At 45.1% G+C, this 13,522-nt stretch overlaps 1 protein-coding gene across 1 annotated transcript in view; it reads left to right on the top strand.

The window, feature by feature from the left end:
- The window catches only part of DNAI1 (dynein axonemal intermediate chain 1), a 138,982-nt gene that overhangs the window by 90,388 nt on the left and 35,072 nt on the right, over window positions 1–13,522 (top strand). The window contains exons 16-17 of the mRNA XM_065657914.1: window positions 4,407–4,555; window positions 5,433–5,532. Of these exons, the coding sequence (XP_065513986.1) occupies window positions 4,407–4,555; window positions 5,433–5,532 (249 nt within the window). The remainder of the gene's footprint in view (window positions 1–4,406; window positions 4,556–5,432; window positions 5,533–13,522) is intronic.

Here is a 13,522-nt window from a genome sequence, read left to right on the forward strand (position 1 = left end):
GAATCGGGACCTTTATGTCGACCGATGCCGGCTGCAGGAGCTGCAGTTTTCAGCACATCTCGTAATTTCCTGAGCATCCTTCTCAGATGGAATGGTTTTGCTGGCATTCAGAAAGCTGTAGCGGGTCAGACCGGCAGCAGACCACCGGTGACCATGACCTTTTTGGTGCAAGTTTGGCTTTGGGAATTGCCTTGGAGGTTCTTCTTGGTCCACCCACTGAGCCGGTCGTCACCGCTTGTATAAAATCTGCTTTTCATTGCATGTCACAATCCAATCAAGAAATGTTTTGTTATTATTGCATAGAATAAGAGAAGATGACACTTCAAAATGATGAATTTTTTGATTTTCTGTCAGCTCATGAGGCATCCACTTACCGAGCTTTTTCACCTTTCCAAATTGCTTCAAATGCTGAACAACCGTAGAATGGTTGATTTTGAGTTCTTTGGCAACTTCTCATGTAGTTGTAAGAGGATCAACTTTGAGTGCTCTCCATTGGTTGTTGTCAACTTCCGATGGCCACTGCTCTGCTCCTCATCTTCATGGCTCTCGTCTCCTTTGTGAAGCTTCTTGAACCATCACTAGACTGTACATTCATTGGCAGTTCCTGGGCCAAATGCCTTGTTGGTGTTGCAAGTTGTCTCCTCTGCCTTACCACCCATTTTGAACTCAAAGAAGAAAATTGCTCGAATTTGCTTTTTGTCTAAAATCATTTCCATAGTCTAAAATAAATATAAAATAAACAGCAAGTAATAAGTAATTAGCAAAAAAAGCATAAAGTGAGGAAAGCACATTAAAATCATGTATAACATAACCACATTTATTTAAGAATCTATTCCAATATCAAATGGCGAATTTCAACAATGCGAAAACAGCAATTCCTTTTGCACTAACCTAATAGGCAGTTTGCTTGAGAGTGTAACAAATGAATATAATAAAACTCAGTGCAAGACTGTATAGAAGGAAAAGGTGATTGTAATTTTAAACAAAAATAATTTTACTCATTTTCTCATACGAAGCACCAGGACATTTTTATCTGTGTGGTCAGGACAGGATTTCTTGTGGTTATACAGAGGACAAAGGATGCTGGCTATTGAGTCCTTATCACTTCTCTTGTTTTTTTCTTAAGTGATGATGACAAACTGGTTTCTAGACAGGCTCCGACTTCCAGTGACCCTTTAGAAATAGAAAGATCATTTACCTCAGTGTCTAGTCTTGCTTTGTCTTAGGCAAAGTTGTTTTCCTTGTCCAGGTGTTTTATGGCTTGAGTTCTATTCCTCATCTCCTCACCACCTTGCCTTTGGGGCTTCAATTTGTTCTGTTGGGTTATCTTGCCACTTGACCAACTGCATTTGCCATCAATTAACACAAGTTCTTTCTTTTACTATTTCCTGTTTTTTCTCCCGATGCATCCACATTCCTCTGTTTCCAATCATAAGCCTTTCCACACATCTTAGCATTTCTGTTACAGATCTCTACAAGAAGGCACTGAGCAAAAAACCCGAGGAGACCCTCTGATGCTGCCAGTAACAGCTGTCCACAACACAGGGCACATTTGTGCCAGTGATGTCTGAAGAGCAGCTGAATGCCTTGATCTGCCTGGGAGTCCCAGTGTTAGGCAGTACTCTTTCTGTTGCCAGACACAAACCTCCTTTGAAAAATATTATTTTGGGGGATTTCAGTATTGGCTAGAGTCTCAATGTTTCTGTTAGTGAATTAAAGAAACCTTCTACATTATAAGGACACCAATAACCATCCATTCACCATGGATGCAGAGGAGCTTTGCGTCAGGTGAATGCCTAGCATAAACTGAAGTGCTGTTAATGAAAATTATTCATGAGTTTTGTGTCCTTGGAGTTCTCCTTTCCTCCTGGTATTCCTCCCCTATGTTTTGTAGCTGTGTCATCAGCCACCTTCGTATTGGTTTCCTGTATTGCCATAGACACATTCTTGCTTTGCTGTCCCATCATAAAAATACCATTTACTATTCACACACAGCTACTACCATTTAAATGGAAGAAAAACACTCTCAGCAAATTGGAGCAGTGCTCTAGAAGATCAGACAGGCTGCACAAATGCCTGCTCTTCAAATCTACTCATTGTCTTCAAAGCTGTCTTGTAAGGACCTAGGCATCACATTTTCCAGTGGTTTTGTTTTCATCCTGGCATGTGTCTAATAACTGTAGGGTATTTAAAGTGAATAGTAGGGGAAGACTTTGCCAGCAGTCCTAGCTAGCTCAGAAACTCTTTTCTTCATTAAAGTCATACTTCTTTCTGAGTTTTTTCTCAAGTCTGTGCTGTTTTTTTCAAAATGCATCTTGGGAAGAACACGACCCGTGTCTCACACATCAGAGACGATACCAAAGGTTGGAGTGAATATGTAGTGGGGCTAGCAGGCACTGCCAGAACATGATGTATGGCTTTAGGCTAAAGCAGCTATGCAGGGTTAATTTCTCACAAAGGACACAACTGGGCATCTGCCCTACTCTTTTTGCTACTAATTTAATAGGAAAACAGCAGAACCCTTTCCTGTCAGAGCCTGGGCATCAGCTCTGGGCCAGACTTTCATACCACAAAGCCAGGGCTGTGGATCAGCAAGTCCGAGAGCATGATGGGCCCCCTGTACCAGTGCCCAGATTGCTGCACTGATCAAGGGCTCAGCCCTAAGAAGGCTTTAAAAACAGAGCGCTGAGCATTACAGTTCTGTTGGATGCAGAAAAATCTGGTTAGTGTCTCACTCATCAAAGTCCTCAGGTATTAGGGTCCTTCAATCCACATACTTGAAAGAACAGATGGATAAAGCAGCTTCTCACTTCTGTTAATTACTTGTGACCCATTCTGTCTGTTCCCAGCAAAGTGACTTTCAAAACAGGCCAAGTACCAATTTTCCTGATGGCTGAACATTAAGAATTATGAAGTAAAGTTATGAAACATGCCATGAAAGGAGATTTCAGCACCATAATTACACACAAGACAGTAATGCAGAGACAGACTATGCATCAAGCTATTAGCAAGCTATGGACACTTGCAGTAAATCTCAGATGGACGTCAGCCACTCTGTCATTTCCATTTCCTACCACAGCAAACCTCCCAGGGATGCAGGAGCTGCTGCTGTGTGAATAGTTTAGCACCCTCAATCCGGTACCTGCACCAATACACAAGGGCATTTGAAACAAAACAGCTCTGAATACCCACACAGTGAGTGTCATGTATAATAGTGAAGCCTCATGATTAGTTAGAGCTTTAGTTTGCAAGAATTAAAGTCATGTAACACATCAGCGATCCTGCTGCTTAGGCAGATGATGTGTTGCTGCATTCATTAGGGAGTAATGAAAGGTGCTGAAAAGTCCTTGTAGCGAGTACTGAGGCAGACCAACAGAAAATTCTGCAACTAACCCCAGCCAGCTGTGTGGATACAGCTTGTGCATGAGAACACAACCAAGAGGACATTATTTGTGAGATGAGGTCCTTGTTACTAATGAAGGAAGCCTCCAAGCCCCCTTGGAGGGGAAGAGGTTTGAGGAGAATAGTCTCATTTTTTCTGTGTACACAGAACTGACAGGATCTGGATCAAGTTCCACATTCTGCTTGTGCAGACAAGCAGATAGTGATTTCTCTCCTGCTTCTTGACCTCACACGCAAAGTGTTTTTCCTAAGGCTCTTGCAGACATCCTACATTTTGCCACTCAGTAGCACCAGCAGATGTGGTGCTGCTGGCCTGACCCTTGCAAGCATATGCAGGGTTTGCCCTGTTCACAGGCTGCTGTTGGCTGGGGTACAGGGTAGCCCACCTACCTGTCGGGGACATGCCTGAGTGCTGGCCAACCTCTTGTGGTCCTCACACCCCTCTGGGAAGTCACGAGTGGCACAAGAGCTGCAGAGCTGTATGTTGAGGCAGGGTCTCAGAGCAGGCTGTGTCAGGGTGATGGCAGGGAAGGGGCTTTTGGTATGTTCCCAAAATCCTGAGAGCCAAAGGGTCTGATAGGTCATGCTTGTGCCAAGAGCACCACTAGTGGAGGTTTTAACTATGACACTTCAAACATACATGTTCCTGTGTACTTCTGAGCTTCCTCTGCCTTTCTCAAGAGCCTTTTACAGAGGCATGGCAGGAGCTCCTGCCATGGAGAATGGGCTCTGGGGCCTGGCTGTGACTGTAAATCCAACCACACAACTTCAATTCCTACCTCTGTGTATTGCAGAGGGGAGCTTGGTGTTGCCTGGAAGTGAAGTGAAACAGCATGTGCTAAATTGTTTAGTTTCTATAGCACTTCTGGGTACCAGCCACCTCTTCCCAGTCAGCCCAGAAGAGCCTTGGAGGCCACACAAGTATTCAGAGACATCTTTCTGTAGGAATATGAACTTCAGAAGAAGGTCTAGCTCTGATTACTGACTAGTTCATTCCATTGCAGTGTTCAAAATGCTATTCAAGCCAGTTTCTGGACGTGTTTGAAGCCCATCACATGGCTGTGGACTCAGTCAGCTGGAATCCCTACCACTTGAAAGTCTTCATTTCCTGCAGCTCTGACTGGACAGTCAAGATCTGGGATCACACCATCAAGTAGGTCCTGCTGGGTCCTGGCATGGACAAGGAGGTCCAGCCTGAAATGCCAGCTGCACATGTCGGTTCTGCTCATACCTCGGTCTCAGTACCCATCTTAGGTGTTGATATTGCTAACTGCTGTTTTATCTCTGGTTTTGGGGCTGATGACTCAGATTCGTAGTCCCCAGAGATGAGGTATAAGATTTAACATCAGCTGCCCTAGGAACCTGCCAAGCAGTGCAGCCCAGCATGGAGCCTGGCTGCTTCACTTAGGACCTACTCTGGCAGGGTTATTCTGGAGCAATGCTATAGAGAAATGTCAAGGACTGGCTTATGGCCTCAGGAGCCAGACACCTTCGGAGAGCCAGAGAGGCAAAAAAAAAAAAAAAGAAAAGAAAAGAACCTTTAAAAATACATAATGAAGTTCAGGGTTAGTGGTTGAGGAATGTCTGGTTTCAATCAGGAAATTGATTTTGTTGTAAATCAGTCAGAGTCAAAAATTTCCTGTTGCCAATACTGCTCTAATATTCAATGTTGTCAGAAGTCCAGAAAGGGAAAATCACTTTTTCCCGTATGATTATTAACCAGAGAGACACTGTCTCACTGTATGTGTTGGGGGGAAGCTTTCAAAATGCTTTCAGAAAGAAAGAAACGTGCTGCTGTTCTTCTCATCGCAATAGGACCAATCCCAACCCATTTGGCTTGATGCTCAGCTTTGTTTTGCCTTTGGCTCACATCCTGGCTGGTATCTGACATAGAGAAATGCCCCATCTCCCACTTCTGCAGCTGGCCTGGAACAACACAGGCCACAGCCTCGAAGTGTTTGTAGCTCAATGGTTCACTTCCAGAGCAGCATGTGTTTAAATCAGTCTTTCTCTATGGTCTTCTTTTACAGGACTCCCATGTTTGTCTATGACCTGAATTCTGCTGTAGGGGATGTTGCGTGGTCTCCTTACTCCTCCACGGTCTTTGCTGCAGTCACCACTGATGGCAAGGTGAGAGGCTGGGAGCAGCGCTGCTCTGATTCGAACTGAGAGAAAGTCAAGGGAGATTAGGTTTGAGCATGTGGATGGGTCAGCCCAATCCTGGCCAGGCACGTCAGGGAGCTGCAGATGCCCCACGAGCAGGAATACACCACAGTGACGGACTGAGCTGCTTGCCTCAGCATGACAGGGTGATTTTGGTATCTCAAAGCCCAATAACTACTAATTTCTTTTTGCTCAGTCTGATTACAGAGGACAGAGAAGTCATAAAGAAACAGAGATGAGGAAACCTGGGCAGCAGCATTGCTTACTCTTTCTCCCCCTAAGGTCCACTGCACCCCTACAAGCAACAAGGGCAGAAATCTCTCAGCTGCAGCCCGATCATGCAAACAGCTGATGTTAAATCACAAAGCAGAGGCTTCTTAGCAAAGGCTGAGGATCAGCTGCACATCTCACTGCAGCCTTGACAAACCCATCAGAAATGCTTGTGGGCCCTCTGCTCTAAGCGCAGGTGCTTCTTGGGGGCCTAGGACCCCCCAGCCTCTAGCATAAGCAAGCCAAACCTCCCTGTAGTCCTAATTTTCTCCTCTTACTCCAGGTATGGAAGCACTCAGAGGACAGAGAGGAAAGCAAGGTTCAGAGAATAGGCTGCTTTTCCCTGTGCTTTCCTGCCCTTGGCATGCATACGCCTGGGCATGAATTGCTCACACTGCTCTTGCTGTATTAGGGAAGGTGTTGCACATGCATGCAGGTCCCTGCTTGTTCTTGCATTGACCACATCAGTGTGCAGGTGTGCAGCTTGCACATGCCAGGATAAAAACACTTAACTATGTGAAATCAGCTTATTAACTGGTACATCCCTGGGGATGGAGAGATGACAGTCCAGATTAGAGCACCCCTAGTACAAGCTGACAGCAGGGCATTGGTTCTGAACCTCCAAGGTATAGAGAAGCAATAGAATAAAGTGTTTATATACTTATATTGATATTAAAAAATCAATTATAGTAATATGTCCAGGGTCAACCGATAGAACTTTGTTCCAATTAAATAAAATCAAAATTTTACCACTGTATGAGGCTATCTCCAAGACTAATGGTTTGGTAATGAAGTACTTAGACCAGTCCTAATATTGAAATGATGGCAGTTATATTTTTGCCCTTGGCCATCCATTCTAGTAGCTCAGATGGTTAATTTGGGCTTGGCAAGTAGCCAGGGCACATAGCTATCCATCAACACTGGTTTTGTACTCTAAGACCACATTGCTCTGTCACCATGGGCTATACGTTTTGCTGGTATAAATTGGAAAGTCTCTGCAGTTTGGCCAAATTACTCTAGCAAAAAGATGGCCTTTATATATCTCTATTGTTGAATTGATGCCTTGGCAACTTTATTGCAGTTTAACCTTTATGTTATAGCGAAAAATTCATTTCACTGATACACTAGCTCAGGCTGTGAGTTTGTCTCTCCCAAGCTAAGCAATAGAAATCTTTTCACTGTGGCACCTGGACCCCCTGGGAAGCTCAGGATGCCACAGCAGAGAGCAGTATTGGTGCTTTTCCCTTGCGGGCAGTGTCAGGATTGAGCCCCTTGTTCATGAATCTGTCTGTCCCCTTCCTCACATATACCAAATGAAGGACTTGCATGAATGAAATTAATGCATTCAGTGTTACACATCCTCTGATTTGTTTTCCACGAGTGAAATTGTGTGCACCCCCAAACGTGGCAAGGGTCCTGCTGATGTTCACAGCTTTGATTGTGTGCATGAGTGAGCAGTGCAGAGAACTGTGGGTACCTCAGCTGTATCCTGGGGCTTAACCGTGGGGAAGAGGATGGAGATGTCTGCAGGCAGTGGTACATTCTGGGCAGCATGAGCAGATGCAGGGTAAGCAGTGGGCATACTTGGATTTCTTATTCATGTGGACACGTTTCTGCAGTAAGAGCCCATCTCTACCATTCGTGCTACGCACTTGGGCCAAGTTCTTTGTCAGAACTTTACTTGCTGTAGAGAAGCTCGTATGGACTTGGCAAGAGTTTGTGCAGTGGGGTCTTTCTGTCCCACCCCTAACCTGTCCTAGCCACTGCTGCAGTGACTCTAGTTGTGTTGTTGCAGAGTCACATCAGCTGCAGCATCTGTGGGCCTGGAGTTCAGGTGAGGGTATGGATAAGAGAGAAGACTGTCTGACTTGGTAGCACTGCACCCAGGGTATCTCACCTTGGCTATCCTGCCTTGAATCTAATTCAGTAATCCTAATTAAGTCCTAATCTAGAAGGATCTAATTTCGCTTTATGCCTTTAATCCCAGACTCTGAGAAGAGTGGCCATTGGCCAGCAGCAGCCCAGAATTGGGCTCCCTAGCAGGAAAGGTCCAGGCAAAAGCTGCCTTCCCATTGCAGCAGGCTGGCAAGAACTGATCCTGGTAGAAATCCCAGCCCTCTGCATTAGCCACTAACCATGCTGGTTTCAGCAGGGTGCGTCCGAGACATGGTTTAGTTTCTATTTTGAACAGAACTTTCTAGATCTGCAATGGAAGTGGAATAAATAGTTGTTTACAGCCTTTTTGTTCCTGGACATCTTCCACTTTGTAGCAGAGCACACTTCTTGGGAATAACTCAGCACCTTGCAAAGGGCAGCGTCCATTAGTGCTGGAAAAAAAAATCTACATTAACAGGATACAGAAAACTACAGGATATGCAGCCAGAAAATAAAACATTAAAGGCCTTCTGTTCATAAACAGCATCCAGCTTTGCATCTGCACATAATTATGGCTGCAAAACTTGAAGGTTACCTGGAGGTGACTTTAAAATCGGGCCCTAATTGCAGTCTTAAAGGGATACCTGGCGTATTTTGAAAGAACACATTTCCTTGTTCAAGCTGATGCGATGTGTCCAAAATGTGTGTGTCAGCCCCCTGTCTCCTAAGACTGGCTTGGAAATCAGGGTATTTTAGAATCTAAACATTTCTTAATCCCCATGAATCCAGGAGGTGGGGATTTAAGAAAAGCTGTAAATATCAGGGGCATTATGATAAAATGTGTGTGTTGGCAGCTGGGAATCTGCTTTAGACAGCACCACCTCTTCATAAATAACTTGAGTGTGCGTGTTCTGCTGCTGGTGCAGTGAATACTAAGTGCTACTATTGCTCTTTATCATGTTCTGGGTAATTTCCTTAGTCTCTTGCTCTGCCTGATGACCATTTTATTTCAGAATGAGTATGTGTGATTTGCAATGAAAATTGAAATTAAATAAAGTGATCACTGAGACGTGGACATCCATGCCAACACCACCTGGAAAATAACTCCCAATTCTATAACTAGGTACAAAAATAAGTGGCCTGATTTTAAAAGGACTGGACAGCCACCTGATTTCATGGAAACTAGTCTCTGCTGGATGCGCTCAGAATGGTTGCTATAGAGCATTCAGCTTTGGTTTCAATCAGTGTGCTAAGTCCACTGCAGTTTTGCTCTGTGATTGCATTTCAGATGACACTTATGTTCCTTGAAGACTCCACAGTGGTTCCTAAAGCAGACAGGTGGAGAGATCTCTTATTTCTGAACATGACTCCTGCAGCTTGGTTGGCTGGCAGCAGCTCTGTGATCCCTTCAGGCCATCTCCTACAAGGACCTTGGTGCAGATACTGATGTGATTAGCACTGAAATAAAATTAGGTTAGAGAACACCTAGTTTAGTTTAGGTTGTAAATGGTAAAAGCCATGAAGAGAAAAAGCTAACTGGGATGAGAGACCTGCTTTGGAAATTAAAAAATGTGGGGATGGATTTGGATGCCTGGACTCCTACATTTAGGCTTCAGGAGATCTGGGCCTGTTGGTCAGTTTATCATAAAGACAGAGGGCAGAGAAACAGGAAGGGGTGCAATTCAATCCCTATGGCATTCAGCAGGATTTGCCTTTGGGAGTTTGCTTTAAGCCCACCTCAAACTTACGCATAAAATAGAAAAAAAAAATATTGAAATGTGTAAAAGCAGGAATCAGATACCTGAAATTTCCTTCTTGGACTTCTTTTGCTTGCTTTCCTTAAGTAAGGAAATGGTACTGTCAGGTAGTGCTGTGCAAGGGCAATGCTGCAAACCTCCATGTCCAGCTCACTCCAGCCATACAGATGCTTTCTCATGGTGAATTCAAGCATGAAGTGTTAAAGTCATGCATGCACCTGTTAAAAAAGCCAGACACACGTGTCACAAGTGTCCCCACGCTGTGGGCCCCAGCTATCCCATGCAATGGCTGTAATGGCATGGTCAAGCTGGGTTTGTTCAGCCTGGAGAAGGAAGCCAGCAGCATCCTGCCAGTGCCTACAAGGAGGCCATTGAGAAGTTGCAACTAAGCTCTTTACAGCACTGCATGAAGGGATGATGAGACACAACAGCTGAAATGAGTTGAAATAAGAGGTTTGGATTGGATATAAGGAAAAACTTTCACTGGGAAGGCTGCCAAGTAATACAACAGCTTGTCCAGAGAAGCTGTGCCATCTCTGTCCATGGAGGTTTTCAAGGCCAGATTGGGCAGAGCCCTGAGCAACTGCATCTGACCTCAGAGCTAACCCTGCTATGGGCAGGGTAGAGACTTCTGGGGGTCTCTTCCAACCTGAATTACCTTCTAACTCTCTGGTTCTGTGAAATGTCCTTGTGTGAGGAGGAGGATCCCAGGAGTTTTACAACAGGCTTGGGATCATGTGCTAAGTGCAAGCCCATTTGCTCTCATGTTTTTGTGGTCTGTATCCTCCATGACTAATGCAGAATGAGCAAGGCGATGTTATAGCCATTTTTAGTAAATATTGATAGCCTCAATGCCATCCAAGTGTGCACTCTGCAGAGAAAGCCACTAAGAGATATGCTCTAGGGCTTTTCCCCATTACTGAAGCTGTTGAGCTTTCAAGATGTGAAATATTTGGAATGACCCAAACCTTCAGGAAATTACCTAATGCTTTGTGCAGCTCAGGAAGTGAATGTGCCCTTTCCTGCTTATATAAACTTATTTTACTGAACAACAGTTTTGTATGAGAAGTCTTGATGACCGCGTTCCTCTTGCATCTCACTTACAGGACAAGATGCTGAAGAAAAGCCTGTGCTCTTGATTCCTTTCCCAGCTAGGAGAGAAGCACTTGTTTAGTACTGGCATGTGTGTGTGTTCATAGAGCAATTTGCTGCCCTTTTAACACTGACCGGCAGCAAAAACCAATCTCTGTCTTTAAAAGCATGAACAGTTTTGCAGACAAGAGGCTTGCCAAGCCTTTCAGGTTTGCGGATATTTCACTGAGTATTTTCGACCTAATCCTAGCTTACCTTGTAGGGCACAAACCAGGGGTGCCAGCAGACCTCTCAGCATCAGTCAATGCTTTTGCCCAGGGGAGTCAGAGCGGTGAATGCCTCATGGCTACAGATGTGCCTGACACATCAGAGTCTTTCCTCTTTCCCTTCTGCAGTAGCCCACGGGGTTTGTCCCTGGCTTATGGGGCCACCACTAGCTCTGCAGGGCTGGGATAAGGCATCTCTTGGCTCTCTGCACCATGGCCAGGGCAGTTACTGGGCTGTGAAAACAGCAAATGAGTGTAGGTCCCTTTGCTGTCACCCAGAAGGACCTTTGAGTAGGCTGAAGTGGGCAGGGGCTTTCTTAAAATGGCTTTGAAATTGCATTCACAGAATAAGTGGTTCTTTTCTGGTAAAACTATTAATTTTCTTCTGCCACAAAACCTAAAAGGCTCGCTCTTATTCCCTGCTGAATCTTTGAGATTGAGGTGGACTGCTGGGCAGACTTATGTCTGCTTCAAAACAAGGGCTGGTGGCATGTCAAAGCTCAAGGAGGTAGATGGGCAGAGTCTCTCAAATTAATTCTGCCTCCACTTTGTGCCAGTCTGACTGTCCTCCCTTCTCCTCACCCAGCCACCGGGCTCTCTGTGCACTGGCATTTCTCTCCTCTAGCAAGTTGCTTTTAGGGAATAAAACCAGCCTGGAAGACTTTGGTTTGTCCCTGCAGGGTCTGAGCCCTCAGCTCTACCCTGCTGCAGCTCACATCCCATCACAGGGTGGTCTGGTGGGCTTCAAGCCTCAAGATGTGCAGCATCAGGACATGACTGCTCACTCACATCCCTTAGCTGCTGAATTGCAGGTGACGTGAGTTTGTCAGCCCGGTGGTTGGTTTCAGTGCAAAGTCAAACTGATAAATTTAAACCCTTTTTGTCAGTGTCTTTGCAAGGATTGTTTTGTACACAGATGCTTTCAGGCCAGTTTTTCAATACTAAAGCTATTGCTCTTTCAGGTTATGAAATAAAGCATTTTTACAAAACCCACCTGCTGAGATTAACTAGTTCATTCAGCCACACATGAACCAAGTTTGCTTTTTTCTGCTTGTGTGGAGTACGTGAGTGAAAAAATTACTTGGGCAGCCTCTCCAAAGATTTGTCGGTTGACCTGTTAGACTTCGCATAAAAACCTACTGCGGGCACAGAGCCCATCAGGAGCATCTGACAGAGTTTAGAAAGTACTCCTAGGTGCCTCTCTGCTCCATGCTGTTGGCCACCACTGAGAATGGCCCCTCACTCAGGTTTCAATTTGAAAGTGTGGACAATTGGCATGTGAAGAGATGGAGCTTGGTCCTAGTCTATCAGGACATAGTTTCAGCCTGAAATCAAGGGCTGGGCTGTGAGTCACAGTAAAGAGAGCACAGGGGGACTGGCACAGCTGGGCTTTATTCATGTAGAACAGCCTTGGGAGATTTGTGCTGGGGCATGTAAGGAACTGTCTGAAAATGTCTCCCTGTTCTTCTCTAGGTATGTGGAATGGGATGGCAGAGTGGGGAAGTGTCAGAGGACTGCAGGAAAGACTCTTTGCCCAGTGTTCAGGAGCATGACAGTGCAGGAGAGACCAGGCAACCTAAATATGCTACTCCGAAAGATCAAATCATTGAATGGTCTATTTGTAAGCATTAGTAGATCAAGAAACAGCCAGACTACTAAGGCTTTAGTAAGACCATATTGCATAAAACTGATCTAATACTGTTCTTGAAAGTAACTGAAGTAACTGGCCTGGTAGATCAGAGGAAGGAGATGTAATACACGCTTACAGGTTGACTTTGGGAATGCAGTTGGCAAAAGCCCATAATAAAACTACAAGGCAGGTGACAAGGTGGATGTGGCATGATGGAAATCACTGTGTGCAGTACAGCTGGGGATACTTCGGGGACTGGAACTGGCATTGAAACCCAGCAGTCACTGTGATGGGAACAGGACTTAAAAGTGTTTTGGTGACAGAAGTGAAATTGTGAATGAGCTTGACAACCTCAGCGGCAATTTGCAATCAGTGAGATGAAATTCAATAAAGACACAAACCAAACGGGCAAAATGAAATGAGCGCTAATTGGAGAAGCAGCAGGAGTGTAAAGGAGGCTGGGGCTGGTGCCTGCACTGCCATGCTCTTACTAACACTGTGCTGCCGAGTTGAACCCAGGGAGATGCAGCGGAGAGTCACCCGATGAGCACAAACACAGCTCATGCTGGACTTTGGGTGCTGGTGTCTATGGAAGGGTCATATCCACTGTTGCAGAAGGGATTGCAGTGTAGCGCAGAGGTACTGGCTGCTGTCTTCAGCTTAGCTATTGCATGAGTTCAGCACAGATTAGTTTATCTGTTTGACTTTCACCTTTCAGAAGTGATTTGGAAAGTAACACTAAATTTAGGGAAAAGTGAAGAGCACAAGGAGACTTTTTCAAAGCATGCCATTAATATTGAAGAATGTGGGGGGAAAAGGAGTCATGGGCAACATGACAGAATCACGTTAGACCAAACTGAAGCGCAGCTAGCTCAGAGGTAGGATGTATCAGCTATTTAGCGCCAGATAAAAGCATTCAGAAGTGTGCAGGACTGAGACGTGAAGGAGATTATCCTAATCACTGAGCCTCTCGGAGTGGAGCCAGGCTGGCAGAGGTGGTGACTGAGAGGGGAGTTAGCTGGGATAAACAAGCACCTTCTTATAAAATGATGTGAAAGGGTGTTCAG

Source organism: Caloenas nicobarica, chromosome Z (assembly GCF_036013445.1).
Source record: "Caloenas nicobarica isolate bCalNic1 chromosome Z, bCalNic1.hap1, whole genome shotgun sequence".
Classification (NCBI taxonomy): domain Eukaryota; kingdom Metazoa; phylum Chordata; class Aves; order Columbiformes; family Columbidae; genus Caloenas; species Caloenas nicobarica.